At 51.8% G+C, this 18,097-nt stretch overlaps 2 protein-coding genes across 5 annotated transcripts in view; both read left to right on the plus strand.

The window, feature by feature from the left end:
- Positions 1–14,936, plus strand: part of EDC4 (enhancer of mRNA decapping 4) — a 41,516-nt gene extending 26,580 nt beyond the window's left edge. For 2 of the 4 annotated variants that reach the window (XM_087739307.1, XM_087739308.1), the window contains 9 exons: positions 135–171; positions 1,158–1,338; positions 3,784–3,939; positions 4,683–4,798; positions 5,471–5,636; positions 6,853–7,039; positions 8,310–8,529; positions 9,270–9,433; positions 10,785–11,703. In XM_087739307.1, the coding sequence (XP_087595433.1) occupies positions 135–171; positions 1,158–1,338; positions 3,784–3,939; positions 4,683–4,798; positions 5,471–5,636; positions 6,853–7,039; positions 8,310–8,529; positions 9,270–9,433; positions 10,785–10,977 (1,420 nt within the window). In that variant the 3' untranslated portion in view covers positions 10,978–11,703. Of the gene's footprint in view, positions 1–134; positions 172–1,157; positions 1,339–3,783; positions 3,940–4,682; positions 4,799–5,470; positions 5,637–6,852; positions 7,040–8,309; positions 8,530–9,269; positions 9,434–10,784; positions 11,704–14,458; positions 14,764–14,808 lie in introns of those variants that run through there. The other 2 variants (XR_015700452.1, XR_015700453.1) reach the window with 2 other exon arrangements.
- NRN1L (neuritin 1 like) lies at positions 12,346–15,510 on the plus strand. Its single transcript, XM_087739309.1, has 3 exons — positions 12,346–12,471; positions 14,809–14,968; positions 15,056–15,510. Exons 1-3 carry the CDS (start codon positions 12,414–12,416, stop codon positions 15,327–15,329), a joined length of 492 nt encoding a protein of 163 aa, XP_087595435.1. The 5' UTR covers positions 12,346–12,413; the 3' UTR covers positions 15,330–15,510.
- Positions 15,511–18,097: the final 2,587 nt, after the last annotated feature.

Raw genomic sequence — 18,097 nt, forward strand, 5'->3', positions numbered from 1 at the left:
CAGAAGAGAAGTATAAGCTGGAGTGTAAAATCTAAAGCAACCGTAAAATGTGTGATCTGTTTTGGCAGAAGACTTGGATACTAAGAGTGGTTAATTGACATCATTGGATTACTACTTTTTCTCTTTATTTCCAGGGATGTGAACCAGTCGCCAAGATCATCTAACAACCAGGTGAGCTGCTCTGCGTGTCCCAAGGGCATGATGCTTCAACTCTATTTACTGTCTTACTAAAGACCTTAGAGAAAGTTCATCCCAGTTCCTTGAAGTACCATGGGCCCCTGCTGTGCCAAGCAGGCTGAGGTGGGGCTGCACTTGAGCTTGACACGCTCCGTTCTCTGACTTGTGCAGCAGAGAAGGAACTGCTCAGTGCTATCTAGACTGATGGCTTCTTTCTCACCTTTGCATATCGATATGCATTCCTGTGTTCTCACAAGCTCTGTATCATCTAAGATGCTACCACTCATTTCTTCTTCCCTGCTGAGATGACCCGCGTGCGTTGGCAGCAGGATAAGCTGTTCCCACCAACATAAGGGTCACAGTGGGACTGGCCTGTTGGAATTTCTCATCCCTGTTGGTAGTACCTTCATATCTGGCAGAAAAAGCCCTTGGCCGAGTTGCATACACTTCTTAAACTGCCCTTGATGTGTGTGCCACCTTTAGATATTTTGAACAGGTGAAGAGAAAATGAACTATAGATGTATACTTCTCCAGTTGTTTGGTTATTCATAAATAAATGAAAGAGCTGAAAAAGTGGTCTGGGAAACCTCCTTCTTACTCTACTGATTGCACAGCTCTTTCATAAGTGTTTGAGGTCATTATTTACATTCGGAGGCCTAAACACTCAGTACCTGGCCAAAAGCGAGTAGGATCTGTTTTCTTCTGTTAGATGCTAGAGCTTTGAGGGGGGGGGTCTTGAATCTAAACAGTTGATATTCTAAGCAACCATTTATGAATTTCATGCAGGAACTTCAGGGACCTTGCTTTATCAGTTTATTTCTTGGGGCAAAAGCCTTAGAAATAGGCATTAAGCTGGGCCCATTTTCTGCTTTGTGTGTCACGCTTCAGTCCTAGGCACAGGGGTTGACTTAATACCTAGCAGAAAACTTGACTGACCTCCAATCCTGTTAGAAATTAATGCTTGTCCTCTCCATGCATAGGTGACACCAGAATTTCAGGATGAGCTGATGTGCATATTGAGGAGCCAACAGCGGGAGCTCTCCGAGCTGCGTCAGAACCAGATGGAGCTGCTGCAGAGACTCACGGATCATCTTGATGCCATTCAGAGCTCCCTTATGGGCCACGTGGAGAGGGTGATTGACTCGCAGCAGGAGCAGGAGCGTATCCTTGTTTGCAAATGTTGTGTGGCAGTTAAGGAGTGGAAGGCTGCGAGGCAGACTACAGACATGAGGAAGGCTAAGAAAGTTCAAGGATCTTGGTAGCCTGGGCCGTAGGTCCAGTAAAATTGCCTGGCTGCAATATAACTATTTCAGTTCCTCTCGGTGCTTCTCTAAGGGCAAGAAACTCAGAAATATAACGGAGAAGAACTGATACTTCCTTCATGCCGCTAAATCTTCTGGTTACCCATTAAGACCGTAAGTGCTGCAGCACTGGAGTAGACTAGAGGTGCACCTAATACATTATCCTACATTAGACAGTGACCAGTTGCACAAGAGTAATTATGGGATGATCCTTTCCTTCCTTTCCTCCTTAAGGCAAGTCAGTACTTGCACCAGAAATAGCATCTGGCTGCCATACTGCATAGCTGAATACAGAATTATCTTGTCTGTACGCATCTATACATCTAGTGGTCCACAGGTCCCTTATGTGTTGTCTGAAAAGTACTTTCTTTTGGTGTTTTCAAACCTGGTATCCAATTATTTTTATTGTATTGTGAGTAGTCAGTTCCTGTACATCTTTTGCTGCACTGAATTTTGTCATGTTCCCCAAGTTGTGCAGCTCTAGCCTGTTTCATGTCTGAAACCACTCTTAACTTCTATGACATAACAATGATTTCTGTTTTCTCTATTAATTAGTCTTGGATTTTCCTTTTTAACCATCAGGCTGATATTTTCATAGATAATTCAGATAGAGTTCTACTGAAGTTCGAAGTCTAGAGCTATATTGTAATATTAGAAGAATTTTTCACTATCTGCACAACTTCATATCTGCACTGAATTTTGTCAGCAGCTGAATAATCTTTTCACTGCTTTTGTTGTGGGTTTTTTTTTGTTTTGGTTGTTTTTTGTTGTTGTTCTGGTTTTTGTTTTGGTTTGGTTTTTTAAGATGCACATGCATCTCTGTGTTTTGGCTCCTTCAGAGAGCTTGGTTGCTTCATGAGGTATGACTAGCTTTTATCATAGAATCACAGAATGCTTTGGGATGGAAGGGACCTTTAAAGGTCATCTAGTCTATCCCCCCTGCAATGGGCAGGGACATCTACAACTAGATCAGGTTGCTCAGAGCCCCATCCAGCCTGTTCTTGAATGTTTCCAAGGATGGGGCGTCTACCACCTCTCTGGGCAATGCGTTCCAGTGTTTCACTACCCTCATTCTAAAAAATGTCTTCCTTATATCTAGTCTGAATCTAACCTCTTTTAGTTTAAAACCATTACTCCTTGTCCTATCGCTACTGGCCCTGCTAAAAAGTCTGTCCCCATCTTTCTTATAAGCCCCCTCCTCCTCTGGACCTGCTCCAACAGGTCCATGTCCTTCCTGTGCTGAGGACTCCAGAGCTGGACGCAGTACTCCAGGTGGGGTCTCACCAGAGCAGAGGGGCAGAATCACCTCTCTCGACCTGCTTCCTGCTTTATTAAGCCTGGGTTTGCTCCCGTGCGCTGTATCACTTATGTCCACCAATTCCATCCTGTAGAAATGCTATTAGCAATTTGCTTTTTATGGATATTGGGCTTCTTGGTTTCTGTAGTGGTTTTGGCTGCGATAGAGTTAATTTTCTTCATAGCAGCTGGTATGGTGGTATGTTTTGGATTTGTGACCAAAACAATGTTGATAACACACTGATGCTTTGGCTGTTGCTAAACCCTGTCAAGGCCTTCTCTGTATTTCATGCTGCTCCACCAGCAAGCAGGCTGGGGGTGGGCAAGAAGTAGGGAGGAGACACAGCTGGGACAGCTGACCTCAGCTGACCAAAGGGATGTGCCATACAGTATGATGATGTGCTCAGCAGTAAAAGCTGGGGTAAAGGAGAAGGAAGAGGGGATGTTCAGAGTGATGGCGTTTGTCTTTCCAAGTCACCGTTATGCATGATGGAGCCCTGCTTTCCTGGAGATGGCTGGACACCTGCCCACCAATGGGAAGTAGTAAATGAATTCCTTATTTTGCTTGGCTCGCATGTGCAACTTTTGCTTTACCTATTACACTGTCTTCATCTCAACTTGTGAGCTTTCTCACTTTTACCCTTCCTGTTCTCTCCCCTGTCCCGCTGCAGAGGAGTGAGTGAGCGGCTGTGTGGGGCTGAGCTGCCTACGGGGGCAGCTAAGTTAACTCACAATATGTAGGGAACACTACTGTTGAGCTTCTTTTAGCTGTTTGGCTTTTCTACCATGCCTTCCAGAGCTCTGCTCTTCCCCTGATCATTTGTTTAAGAGCACGCTGTTGTTCACAGGAACACATCAGCAATGTTATTAGACCCCTCTTTCACCAGAGCTGCAAATTTTCTCTCATTGAGCCTCTGGAGGTGAGGCTAGCGTCCATTTTTGTGGACAGGAGTATTGAGGGTAGAGAGGAAATCTGTTGTTTGGCCTTCTTAACATTCATTCTCATTAGAGAGAAGACTAGACCGAGCACTGACAGAAGGACAGCAGCGCAATGGGCAGCTCCAGGAGCATCTTTCTCAGCAGCTCACTCAGTCCCTTTCCACTGCTGTGTGTAACCGTCTGGAGAGGACCATTCGTGAGGAGATGAAGAAGACCATACCCCAGTGTGAGTGTTGCTGCCTGTGTTTTGAAGGTGGATCCCTACAGTTAACCCCATAGGGATTGAAAGCATGCTGCGTAAAAGTGTTGGCTCTATATGAAGTAGGAGTTAGGTTACATGAAGACTAGTCATTGCATTTTAAGCTGTTGTGGGCCACACTGTAATCTGAGAAGAGGATTTGTGGTTTGGAAGGAGTATGAGGCTCCCAGAGGGAATGCCTTTCCAGAGAGCGTGGTCTGACCTTCCATTATAATCCATAAAGCTTCTGAAGTCTGTTCAGTGGAGGAAGGCAAAAGAGGCTAATGAGTTTGGAAATGTTGAGACTTGACTGGAGCAAACGTAAACTTGTCTTTGGCCTTCCTTGATGCACTGGTACCATCCATGTAAGGAAATGTTCAAAGAAATGCTAGTGGGAAAGCCTTCTGCAGTCATTAGTGTCCACCATTCTGCTTGAAGCAGGGCTACCCACTATCCTAGATCAGGTCAGCTGTGACTTTGTTGGGGCAAGTCTTGAAAACCTTCAAGATTGGAGATTCCACAGCTGCTCTGGTGACTTCCAGAGCTGTACCACCTTCCTAGCAAAAAGTTTCTCCTAATGTCCAACCTTAGCTTCCCAAGCCAGAGCTTGTGACCATTGCCCGTCGCTGTGTCATATCCAAGAAGAGTTTGACTCCATTTTATTTTTTTTGGTTTTGAAGTGTGACTCTAGGCTTAAAGCTGCAACTTTGAAACGTTTGTGTTGTGCCTAGGCATTTCCAAGAGCATGGACCCTATTGCTGGTCAGTTAAGTAATACTATTGCTGCCAAGCTCACTGCTGTTGAGGGAACACTGAAAGAGAGTATCACCAAGCTAGTGAAATCAAAGGTAAGGACAACCAGACTGTACCTGCCTGGGTAGTGTTTCCTCATACCTCTTTCCCTCACTTATATCTCCAGTTTAGTCAGTTTAGTTGCAGGTGTTCAAAGCTCTTTCCTGGTCTCATCCGGAGTGTGAGCTTGTTGTGTACTCCTCTGCCCGCTTTGCCTCATTAGCCGTTTCTTTCATTTACCAAGTTGTTCATTATCTACTAGAGCAGAGACTTCTCACTATAGCAGTGTTTTTAGGGCCATCTCAGTCAGCCAAGTGGTGAAAGTTTTACTGGCTCTTCTGCTTTCCACAATGATGTTCTCCATTTCTACATTATTTAGGGAGCAGAAGCTTGTTACTTACCTTGACAGGGAATGGTGGGTTGTGGGAGGGAAGCAGGGGAAGGGGAAAGGAGCCATGCTTGACTGTGCCACCTTCCCTTGCTCTACAGCTTAACTACAGGGAAATCATGATGTTCTCGGGCGGCCCCTCAGCAAGCAGGTACTCTGCCTGCTGGAGTCATGGTGCAGCCTGGTCAGTGGAAAGAGCTGAGGGAATACACACTTCTGACACTGGGCTGTCCTCATCTGGTGTGGGTGTGTTGCAGGGACCTACAGTGTTTGTTCACATATTTAGGCTGCAGCAGGCTGTTGTTAATTTTCTGGAATCTCTTCTGTGTGTGCTTGTAAGAACCTTACAGATACCGTTGTGAGGGCAACGGCTGATACCCTGCAGGGGCCGATCCAGTCAGCTTACAGGGAAGCGTTTCAGAGTGTCGTGTTGCCAGCTTTTGAGAAGAGCTGCCAGTCCATGTTCCAGCAAATCAATGACACCTTCAAGCAGGGCACACAGGAATGTGAGTAGGTTTTCTTCTCTGAGTTTTCTCTGCACACCTATTTGCATTAGCAACTGACAACAAATTGGCCTTTTCTTATATCTTTGCCTTTCAGAGTTTCACTGGTGACTGTTTAACCTCTTAGTCCATCTGCATGCTCCATTTCACTCTTGGGAAATAGGAACAGAAGTGAGGAGGTTTTTGTGGGTGGTGCTATAAGAACAGAGATTCACCTCTGGTCTTTGTAGCCCATGCAGTGAAACACTTGGCCTCATTCTGTGAATCTGTGACTTCATCCCTTGAATAGAAAAGCCCAGCTGTAGCATTACCCCATCCTGATATCAGGAAGATGATGTATGGAGAGGGTAGCAGTCTTGCAGCTAGGCCCTCATCTCAGAGGGGTAATGGAATTGGGGAACGTTTAGAGAAGGGTACAGGGATGATCAGAAGTTAAATAGTGGCTGAACAGTGTGGATAGACATGGTCAGGCTGGAAAAAAGAAAACTATACTCTTAAGTAAGGAAAATTGTACACTGATGCACTGGAGAAGACCTTTAGTCTTCTCAGGCTTGGGATCCAGTTCCTTGGCCTTCTGGGAGGCCAGGCAGGTATTGCTCTGCAGAGCTTGTTTCTGAGGGGGCCTGAAGTTGGCTAGTGCTGGCACAGCGACTTCTGTTGTCTATAGATCTGCAGTGTCTCCAGCCGCTGTTTATTTTGCACCCTTCCTTTTCTTCACAAGTCTCCCAAAAGTACATAGAGCTTATATTCTGATCCTTTTTGATCAGACCAGTTCATAAAATATTTTAAAATACAGCTTTTTGATCTCTGCAGATGTGATTTTTTTTTTTTGTCAGAAATGTTCCTCCTCTTTCGTCATTGGCATTGAACTCCATTACTAATGCAGATCACAGCTCACACTGTGTATGAAGTAAAATACACTCACTCCCACCTTTATCTTGCCCTGATTAAACAGTGCCTGTAAAGGTCTGTCACAAGAGAACTCGTGGCTTTGTTGCTGTGTCATGTAATCCTGTGTGATGGGGAGGCTGGAAGCAGGGTTTCTAGGTTAGTGTAATGCAGCCCAAAACAAGGCTTGTGCGTCTCCTCTCCTGCGCTCATACGCTGGCTCAGTAATTGTTTCTGCTGGAGAACGTGCAGAGCCTGGCAGCTGGATTTCTGCCCTGACCATCTCCACAAGTAGTGAAGGCACAAACGTCTTCCTCTCTCGTTGTTTCAGATATCCAGCAGCTTGAGACTCACTTGAAGAACAAGAAGGTACGAGAACAGGAGGCCCGGGACCCGCTGCTGAATCAGCTTCGACAGCTCATCAGCACCTTTCAGAGCACCACTGAGCAGCTGGCTTCTACTGTTGCAGCCAGTGTCCATGCTGAGGTGCAGCATCAGCTGCATATTATCGTGAGCAAGTAAGTTGGCAGCTGGGCTTGTGGAGAGAGATCTCAGTGAGGTATACATGTGCGTAACAAAAACCTCTCCCTGCTAGTTGTGGAACAAGCCTTTTGCTGCTGTAGGGCTGCTTGTTGGTTCTGTGCACAGTATGACAAAGCATGTGGGCTGGTGTAACTGTTGCCTTGTAGGGCGCAAAACGAAGACCACAGAAGGTTTCTAACGAGGAGATTTATCACTGCTGCGTGTGAAGCTCAGGGCACTTTTCACGGCATCCCATGTGCATATTGGAGGGACAGAAGGACCTAAGGCAGCCCAAAAGCACACTCAATTCTGACTAGCCTTCCTGTTCTGAAATGTTCTTCTGATCCTGTGAGAGCTTTTCTTCTTTACTCTGTGCCCTCAGGCATACCAACAGTTTCTGCAGGCTACTCTGTCCTCCCAGCTGCTCTGCAACAATTTGTACTTGGCCATCTTGGTTTCAAGATGTGATCCTGGCGGTGCCTTCAGCGCGTTCGCACCATGAAGCTTGTGGCAGGTTGCCAGCCATTAAGAGTGGCCGGTGGTCACTTGCGGGTCAGAACGCCCCTGTCTATTTTAAGCCACTAGAACATATGTCAGAGTGCCTTGGGGTCTTTGATGCAGACCACACTTGCCAGGAGGACTACCAGACTAAATTCTGGTCTTGTTGCCTGGGCTGTAGTTGCTGCCACGGAAGTCCTGCTATTCTACCTGTGATAGAGCAGGTTTGATGCTTTGTACCCTTTGTAAGAGGGGAGGATCCAGCCCTTGTTGGGGAAAAGGTGTAACACACAGCAGTGGAGCCTACGCTGTGAACTGGTCTTGTGTAGAGAAGTCAGAGGCTCAGTGGAAGTGTGTTCTCATTCTAAAGGTGTCAACTGCAGGATAGGAAACGGCATCTAACAGATCTGATACAGAAAGCTGGGACCATTCAGGGATGAACCTAGAGCTTAGTAGCCTTGCTTGTAAGCCAAATGCATTAAAGATTTAAAACCCTGTGTAATGAGAGACTTAGTTCCCTGAAACATCACTTTCCTGCACAGAATCCCAGCATCTTCCTTGATGTTGGCCACAGAGCTACCTTGTGCGGTGTGCTGCCGATACCTGTGCCTCAGAGCAATTTGCATTAACCCTTTGGTAGCCACGCTATAATAAGCAAGCAAGCCAGCCTATGCTTTCTCACTGGTACAAGCTTTGTGCAATGTTGTCCCTCAGCTCTTCATTTTCAGAGATGCCTGTTTGTTGGGTTTTTTTTGTTTGTTTTTTTAGCATGCAGGAGTCTATTTTGGCCCAGGTGCAGAGAGTCATCAAAGGAGAAGTGAGCCTGGCTATGAAGGAGCAGCAAGCAGCTGTCACCTCGAGCATCGTCCAGGCAATGCGCTCGGCAGCCGGGACTCCGATCCCCTCTGCTCACTTGGATTTCCAGTCTCAGCAAACTCACATCCTTCAGCTGCTCCAGCAGGGACACCTCAACCAAGCTTTCCAGCAGGTACCTAGGCTTCCTAGTAGTGGGCATCGCTGCTTGTTGGGGGATAGAGTGGGGGGGAAAAAGGGCTCCTTGAGCTGGGGACATAATCCCACAACTCATACAGGAGTTGCCTGAAAAGACCTGCGGCAGCAGACTGCTCAAGGGGTGCAGTTGAACTCGCATGCAGGTTGAGCCAGAGTCATACCAATTCCATGATTTGATCGCAGTTGAGTTCTTTCTTCCCTGCCCATGCCCTGTCAGGACAGTGTCAGCGCTCCAGTAAGCCAGAGCGTTTTGCCATCAGCAGTGGCACATGGTGCACCCCTGAAGAGCAACAGCTTCATAAGCCTCTCCTGGCAGATCTACCAGCTGGGGCCTGACCTTGCCTTTGCCTTTGAATATGTAGGCAGATCCATCTGAGCTGCTGCAGATGAACTCCCGTGGGAATAATAGCAATGCTGTGCCGCTGGGCGGGCAGGGGATGCAAACATCCCTGCCCTGTGCTGCTAACTGTAACTTGCTCCCCTCTGGCTGGCTGTGGTCTGGTCAGCTTAGAACAGACACAGGTGTCCTCTGAGCATAGACTGAGAGCCTAAACACGGTCCTGCTTGCATGTACAGCAGGGTTTGCAGAGACTTATTCCAGAGGAGGCTGGCGAGCCATTCAACTGCCCCAAGGCAGTGGGCTGCCTTGTGCCTCTGTCCTGCGTCCCTCACCTGCCTGTTGTTTCCTGTGCATTTCTAGCTGTGTCTTCCTTGCAGGCTCTAACAGCAGCTGATCTCAACCTGGTCCTGTATGTCTGTGAGACTGTGGATACTCAGCAAGTATTCGGACAGCATCCGTGCCCGCTGTCCCAGCCTGTGCTGCTCTCTCTCATTCAGCAGCTCTCCTCGGATTTGGGTACTCGTACGGAACTGAAGTTGAAGTGAGTATGATCAGAGCACTGGGTCTGAACCTGTACAGACCTGTTCCTCGCTCTGGCTTTAAATTCACTGCCTGGAAGTGGAAGGTGGTGCTTCGATGAAGGTTGGAGCTTCTGTAGCCTGTTACTGGTGTATGAACAACTAGCAATGACTTGGAAAAAGATGTAGGCGTTGCCATGGAAAGCTTTGCTGCCCAGAGATAGTAGGAGAAGGGGTACCCAGCTGTAGGTGCTGTTACCTCCTGGATTGTAGTCTGTAAATATTATATGCAGTCCTGTGCAGCGATCTCCTTTAACCAAGGAACAATTCCCCTGTGGAGGTAAAAGGAGGGATAGTGCCGTGTTTCCTGGATAGCTTAATATCCAGAGCAACTTTTCTTTGTCCTCAAATCTTAACCTGTCGCTGGACTTTGTGTCGGCAGTTTCTTGTCGTGACTGCTAGACAGGCTCAGTGGGAGGTGGCAGCAGGAGCTACTGGAAGTAATGTCTGTTAGATGTTCTAAGCAAAGCTCGTGTGACAAAACAGTGACTGTGCTGATACTTGCCATGAACACTTTTAGTGAGTGAGTCAAAACCCTGTTATCTCTCCTAAAAATCTAACTCGTTAAGGTACCTGCAGGTTTTAACCATGGCTTGTATGGAAAAATGGCTTAAATGGAGTTTTTAACTCAAGTTAGCAATAGGGATTAAGCAAGCTAGAAAAACTGAAAAAGAGCTTTAAGTTATAGATGAGCTGGTAATCAGTTAAAGTTGCTGCTGTGAAGTTCAAGCTGGTCTGTTAGTGAAAACCTTTTGTGGTGACCACATTGCCTTACTGTCAGGCTGTAGCTTGGAAGTTTATGGCTCATCTGAACTTCAGAATGGTAAAATTCTTGCTCTTCCTTCACCCCTTCCTAGATAGACATATTGGAAGACGACCTTAAATATATCGCTACATGAAATAAGCCTCACTGCTGAGGATTTTTAGTGTCTAATAAGTGACTAATTCTGTTTATGCTAAAAAGGCATCAAAGAAAATATCTACAGAGCTGTGACCAGGCATGGCCTGTGGCCAAGTGCCACCTCCAGCTCTGCGGGGAGTTCTAGCTTGCTGTTGTGCTTGCTTGGTTCAGGCAGCCAGGTTGTGTTGCATGTGCTGCAGGCTGGAAAATGTATAGGCTGCCCTTACATGTTGAAGAAGGGATAGGTGGACTCTGCTGTGAGTCAGTAACGTTTATTTTCTGATGGCTGAACATACTGCACTGACTTTGGGTGGGTGAGGGAGCAGAATTGTACATCTTCAGTACGAAAATGAACTGAATCAGACTGGGATTGTGTGTTGGGTTTGGTTCTAACCCTGGTCTCTCTCCTTCAGTTACTTGGAGGAAGCGGTGATGCACCTGGACCACAGCGACCCCATCACCCGAGACCACATGGGGTCAGTCATGAACCAGGTGCGGCAGAAGCTCTTCCAGTTCCTCCAGGTGGAACCCCACAACACACTGAGCAAGCCTGCCCGTCGCCTCATGATCATGCTCCAGGGCCTGGTCACCCCCGGCATGACCTAGGAGGACCTGGCTGTCTTGTGGGCTGCTCCGTGGAAGTCCACCCAGCAGATCCAGTAGTTACTAACCACGTATGGCTTGTGTTAAGAGCTCTTGCCAGGAAATCTATCAACATGTGTGTGATGTCTCTAAGGCAAACGCCATCTGTGTATAGTCCCAAATAGTCACTGAACGCTCACTTGGCTTATTTTCCTAAATAGCCTCTTTTTGAGAGAATTAAGTCTCTTCTTCACCTGCCCATCCGTCCCTGAGGCCTGGTTGGCAGTCCAAGTTGCATTCAGCAGAAGCTGGTGGATTTCTTACCCCTTTAGTTTGGCATCTGCTGCCATGAGCAGAGGAGAAGGGAGGTGCACGCTGAGCCCCGAGCAAGGGGGCTGCCAGGGACACGTGCTCCTTGGTGACCAGAAACTAGCACCCATATCTTAGTCAAGGACTCAAACTCCTCCTCCCTGGTGGGTTGAGTAGCTGGGAGGACATCAGCTGAGCAGGAGGGGGGTTTCATTGACTCCAGATCCCCACTGCCCCCGCAGTGGGGCGCCGAGCCCCATCCTGCGCGGTGCAGGCAGGTTTGGGCAGGGGGTCTGCGCATGCGTGCCTCTGGAGCGACCTGAGGAGGTGCTCTGGGTCGGGATGGTCAGGCAGCAGCAAGCTGCGAGAGCCCCTGCAGGCCATCGCTTCTGTTGTGCATCAGAGCATGTCCATGGTTCAGACGTTAGTTTTGATTTTACACCAGGGTTTTTCTTTTTATCTTAAATTTTGAATTTTTTTTTTTTTTTGAAATAACATTAAGAACAATTCAATAAACAACTTTTTGAGAAAAAAAAGCGGGGAGCTGCTGTTGTGCCACAGAGGGAAGACTGCACGGCCTTTGGAAGCAGTTCTGGAGCACGTGAAAGGTCTCGGAGGAGCCCGAGGCAAGGGGCCGGGATGCCCTTTCTTTTCCTGGATCTTCCCGCTTCCCTGGTTGAGCGTTGGTGTGCGAGTCCCGGCGGGCGCAGGCGTCTTTCCCTCCGGGAGAGGCAGGAGACTTTGTCAGGGATGGCGGCGGTGCTCTGCCCGCCCCAGCAAGGAGGCCGAATTCCCCTTTCCGCAGCCAAAGCGGCCGCTGGGCCCGCAGGGTCGGGCCCGCAGGGTCGGGCCCGCAGGGTCGGGCCCGCAGGGTCGGGCCCGCAGGGTCGGGCCCGCAGGGTCGGGCCCGCAGGGTCGGGCCCGCAGGGTCGGGCCCGCAGGGTCGGGCCCGCAGGGTCGGGCCCGCAGGGTCGGGCCCGCAGGGTCGGGCCCGGGGCCGCCTCCCGGGCAGGGCTGGGGGCGGGGCCGGGGCAGGGCTGGGGGCGGGGCCGGGGCAGGGCTGGGGGCGGGGCCGGGGCGGGGCCGAGGCTGCCGGGGGCGGCGGGGCGCGGAGCGGAGCACACGGCGGCGGCGGCGGCGGGGTCCGCACCATGGGCTGCGGCTGCTGGCGGCTGCTGGGCGTCGTGTGCCCGCTGCTCCTGCACCTCGGTGAGTGCCCCCGGGACCCGGGCGAGGCGGGCGGGTGGGGGCGGGACCCCCGGCCACCTCGGCGCCCCTACCCTCTCCAGCTGCGGGGAGCGGGGTGCCCGGTTGCCCCGAGGCTCAGCGATCCGCTGTCGTCCCGTCCTGCAGTGCCGGGCAGGGAGGAAAGTGGCTTTGCAGCACTGCCCAGGGGTGCCTCTGCTCAGACAGGGACAGTCCCCAGGCTCCGACGCTCCAGCCCGGAGCAGCGCCCCAAGCCGACCCCGTGCTCCTGGTGGCTTTCCCTGCCTGCCCTCCTTCACCAGGGGACCGGAGGGCATCCTGCCCGCTGGGGAACACTTGTCCGGCAGATCCGGCACCAACGTGCCACCTCCATGCTCTCCCACTCCTCCCAGAGCCGAAGGAGGACACCATCCAGCTCTGGGCGCAGCAGTACCCAGTGGCATCCCTGCCCCGAAGAGGGATGCAGGAGCCTAGGGCTAAGCTGGTCCGGCGCTGCACAAAGGGTGGAGGATGGGGACTGCCAAGCCTGGGGCAGTTTTTGGCTCAGGGGGTGGATGATTCAGGCCCTTCCCCAGAAGCAGGACGGCTGCGCCAGCGCTCGCTTGGAGCCAGCGGTGCCCTGCAGCACCCTGGGCCCCCTCCCCGCCTTTCCCTTGGGGCTCTCTCCCTGACGCAGCCGAGGGCAGGTTTTTCCCGCCTGGTTTTGCAGCAGGGTAGCAGAAGTGATTTGCCCTCCTTGTTTCTCCTTCCTTGCCTGCCCTGCCCAGCCTGGTGCCGAGGGAGCTGGGAGGAAGGGAGGGCTTGGGCCAGGTGTTAGAGGAGCCCAAGAGGCCAAAACCCAGCCTGCGGCAGGGACCAGCTGGCCAAGGGAAGGCATTTCCCAGTGTGTCCCTGGGCTGGTGGGAGACGCACTTGTTGCCCGGCTGGGTCAAAAGAACAGCAACAGATCCCACTTTCTCTACTGATACCTGTGATATTTGTCACCCACGTGGCTGCCATCAATCTGAGACTTTCCTCGGTGATGTGTTTGCGGGGTTTCTCATCGTGAACACCCGCTGTGCCCTGTGACGGGCTGAGGTTTCAGGCTTGCCCCGGCACTAGTCTCAGCTGCAGCCACTTTGCTCAGGGCCTTGTTCCAGGAGCACAGGCATGGGATGCCAGTGGCACGGCACACGGCTCCCTGGAGACATCCTGGCTGCCTTGGCAGGCGCTGGGCAACTTTCGACTGCTTCTGGGGTCACCTTCCCACAGGGGACCCCTCTGGGACTGTCCTCATGCCTTTTTAGCATCCTCAGCTTAGCGAGCTCCTGGGTGCACACCCATAGCACTTCCCAAAGCCTCGCACCTCCTGTGACGTGGCCCTGCGGGATCCCAGGGCAGAGCCGAGCCAACTGCGCAGCATTTCCCTGTGACCCAGCCAAACACCGGCTCCTTCTGGGCTTCACCCCAGCTGTGGATGGCACTTGCGGTCATCCCCAACACACCCTGTCACCCACCGTCCCGTGGCTGGCACCAGGGTTCGGCCGCTCCCGGTGGTTCATCCCTTGCGGAGCAGAGCAGGGAATTGGGACTTTCCAGGGTGAAGCAGGCAGAGTTGCACTTGTGTCTCTTCCTTTCGTGCTTTTCCTTCCCTATCCTCTTCCCTCTTTCCCCTTCCTCTTTCTCCTTTCCTTTCTCCTTCCCCCTTCCCCCTTTCCCCTTACCTCTTCCCTTTTCTCCTTCCCTTTCTCCTTCCCCCTTTCTCCTTCCCCTTCCCCCTTCTCCTTTACCCTTCCCTCTTTCCCTTTTCCTCTTTCCCCTTCCCCCTTCCCTCATTCCCCTCTCCCTTTCCCTCATTCCTTCTCCTTTCTCCTTCCCCATTCTCCTTACCCTTTCCCCTTCCCCTGTCCCTTCCTCTCCTGCTGCAGTAGGAGCAGGGACTCCAGCTTGCTGAGCCTTTGCTTTTGTTTTTTTTTTTCTGTTGTAGTCACAAATTAATCTTTGCTGTTAGGGGATAAAAGCCAGGACAGATGGCTCCGGGGAGAGCCCGGGAGGCCCGAGGCGAAGCGGCCGGCACGCAGCTCTTCCCCTGCGGCTAATGGCAGCATCACTTGTGGGGTCATCGCATCGTGCCATGTTGGGCTCCTGGACCAGGAGTGAAAGTTCACTCTGAGCACCTGAGGAGAGGACGCCGGGGGTCTGGTGGGATGCGGAATGGGGTGCCAGCCCCTTGCCACATTTCGGAGCCCAGTGTCACCCCCACCTGGTGACACCCGCACCCCATGCGTCTCTGAGCTGGGCGGGCAATGGCTGTCAGGGGGGTCCGCAGGGGCTCAGGTCCATCTCTCCTGTTCCCCGCAGCTGTGAGCCAGGAGTCCGTCAGCATGGCGGGGAAGTGTGACACCATCTACCAGGGCTTCGCTGGCTGCCTCATCAGCCTGGGGGACAGCATGGCCCAGAGTGTCCGGCGGCAGCAGGAGGAGGGCGGCGAGGAGGCACAGGAGCTGGACACCATCTGCAAGTGAGTGTCCCCGTCCACGCGGGAGCTGCTGGGACGGCCGGGTGACCTGCCACCAGCCGTCCTCCTCACTCCTGCCTGTCTTCCCAGGTCCTGGGACGACTTCCACACCTGCGCCAGCAAGGTGCTGTCTAGCTGCCCCGAGGAAGCGGCCGCCATCTGGGAATCACTGCGCCAGGAGTCCCGCAAGATCCAGTTCCAGGGGAACCTGCAGGAGCTGTGCAGCGCCCGGGGACGCCTGGCCAGCACTGGCGGTTCACCAGCTGCCGAGACCAACCAGGCCACGCTGCGGGGCTCGGCCACCCCCCCGCGCCCCCGCCTCCTGGCCCTGCTGGCCCTGCCACTGCTGGTGCCTCGGCTGTAGCCCTGCCTGCCCACGGGGGTGCCCAGCCAATGCCCCGGGTCAGTCCCCCGGTGCTGGCCAGGCACTGGCACCCATGGTCCCTGCTGAGCCCATCTCCCCCCCGGGCATCCCCTGTGGGGCAGTCCTCTCCTGCAGCCCTTCAGATGGATTTATATTTATATTAAAAGACACTTTTACATTTCTCCTGTCTCTCTGCCGTGGGATGCCCCTCACATTCTTCCCAAGCTCTGGGTTTGCTCCAGGGATTGGAGGGGAGATGACCCAGGGAGGGTCACTGGGGGGCTCTGTGGCTCTGTCCTCCCAGCGCATCGCCTGCAGCCATGCTGGGCAGCCCATGGGACCTGGCGGCCCCAGGGAGGGCTGGACTGGGGATTCCCACCACCCTGCCATCACCTGACAGCTGCTTTTCAGGGCTAGGCATAAAGGATATTCCCTTTAGAGATGGGTCAAATGGTTTATTTATTTTAAAGGGCATCTTAGGAAAACACAGTCCGTGTATTTCTCTTTTTTTCTTTTTGGCAGCTGATACCTTGTCCTCTGATGGGTAACTCCAGCAACATCAGACAATTTTCTGAAAGAAATCCCATTTTCCATCCCTTTTATTTTGGTCCTGCTATATTTGGTCCTATTAATGGTCATCAAGGAAATTGGGGGTTGCAGGGAAAAGAGGAGGTTTTTTTTAGACAATGTCATCGTTTAGCCCCAGTCAGCAACTAAGCACCACGCAGCCCCTCACTCACCCTCCCACCCCAGTGGGATGGGGGAGAGAATCTGAAGAGGAAAAGTAAGAAAGCTCATGGGTTGAGATAAGAACAGGTTAAAAATTGAAATAATAATAATAATAATTAATAATAATAATAATAATAATAATAATGATGATGATGATGATGATGATTGATGATGATGATGATCATGATGATGATGTAATGAAAAGGAAAACAACAAGAGAGAGCAAGAGAAACAAAACCCAGGAAAAACAAGTGACACAACTGCTCATCACCCCCTGAGCTATGACCAGCCTGTCCCTGAGCAGCGATAGTTTCGCCCTGACCAGCTCCTCCCAGCTCCTTGTGCACCTGGCAGGGCACAGGAAGCTGAAAAGTCCTTGACTTAGTGTAAGCACTACTTAGCAACAACTAAAACATCAGTGTGTTATCAACATTATTCTCATCCTAAATCCAAAACACAGCATTCTACCAGCTACTAGGAAGAAAATTAACTCTCTCCCAGCCAAAACCAGGACAGACGAGATGACCTAGGTGAAAAACCAGGGAACCAAAGCTCTCATCCAGGTCCAAGTGGGACTCACTGAAGTTAAACCAAGCTGATGTGCTGGAGTTTAACTTGGTTAAACTTGTGACAATCAATGGAAGATGCTGTTATTCCCATCCCTGTTGCTGTTATGCTGCAAACTTCGGATTTTTTTTCCTAGCATACTAAAGCCCATCATGACAAACCAGTTCCCCTAGATGCGGGTGGGCAAGGTGACCTCCCTGCTCTCCAGGGAACAGCCATCTCCCCTCACCCACCACATAAAGGGACATTAAAATTGCAAATGGGCCACCCCATCTATTGCACAGATCAAGGGCTCCTCACTGGCACAGCCCCAAGGCTCCCGGCAGCAGCGGTGGGTAGATCTGGCCAGCACATGGGACACCATCACACTTGGTAAAGGCAACAGCACCCTGACTGCCAAAATCCTCTGGCCAACGTGTGTGCCACCACACCATGGACCGTGCAAGGCTCAGCTGCAAGCAGGAGCAATGAGAAAAGCAGCTACGTGCCGTGAGCAGCGAGTTGCTGCAGTGTCTTTGACTCCTGGGGTGACTTCAAGGCTGTCCCAGAAACACCCCCGCAGCTGGTCACGGGGCACGGTTGTGGTTTTGGTCCAGGGAAGTGTTTGCATGTTGGCCTGTGTCTGAAAGTCATCGGTGTGCAAGCAAGAAGCTTAATTACTGCTGTCCTCATTGAGCCAGGGAAAATTATTGCTTGTTTCATTGCAAAACCTCTTCCTGTGAGGTCTGGTCACTTAAACGTGTGAACCCTGACCTCTGGGATGTCACCATGGCTGCTCCGGTCACCTGCCGGCATCCGGGACCGGGAAATGCTGCCCGGCTTGTTGTGCCATGGTACATCCTGGGGGGCTGAGCTGTCACTGCCAACCCCTCAGCTTTATGGGGGGATCCCGTGTTTATTTCGTGCTGTTTATTTCATTAACCAGCCTGGAGCTGGCTTGGGGACACACACACAAAACATCACCTGGAGAGGAGCAGGGACAGGCTGCCTGCAGCCTTTGCTGGGGGACGGTACCAAGCCCAGGGCCAGGTCCCCCATGGGACACGGGGCAAAATGCTGTCCTGGCTCTCCTTGGCCGGCAGCTGCCACTCCCCATGTTTAACACCAGCGTCAGGGGGATAATCTGCCGATTCTTTCCTTTCCAGTTCGTGACAATCCAGTGTTTAAGGGTGAATTAGTGCTGGATCCTCGCAGGGTGGCTAAGAGGATAAACACCAGACAGGCACCAGCCACGCACCACGCAGCGCCTGTCGCCTTGCCGGCACCTCTGCGGGGCCAGGAGCGGTGGGCTCGCCACCACGGGCTGCTCCCCATCGTCCTCCACTGGGGTGGCAGGAGGTGGCCGGGGAGCTGGAGGGCCACCGAAGCCATGCTCTGCCAGGCCATCACTGCAATGGTGAGACCGGCGTGCAACAAACCGCGCCGCTTCAATCCAGCTGGGAGCTTGTGGGTGTTTGGGAAGATCTGCAAAC

The sequence above is a fragment of the Nipponia nippon genome, unplaced genomic scaffold (assembly GCF_047370975.1).
Source record: "Nipponia nippon isolate SJK-2023a ecotype South Korea unplaced genomic scaffold, ASM4737097v1 scaffold_7, whole genome shotgun sequence".
Taxonomy (NCBI): Eukaryota; Metazoa; Chordata; class Aves; order Pelecaniformes; family Threskiornithidae; genus Nipponia; species Nipponia nippon.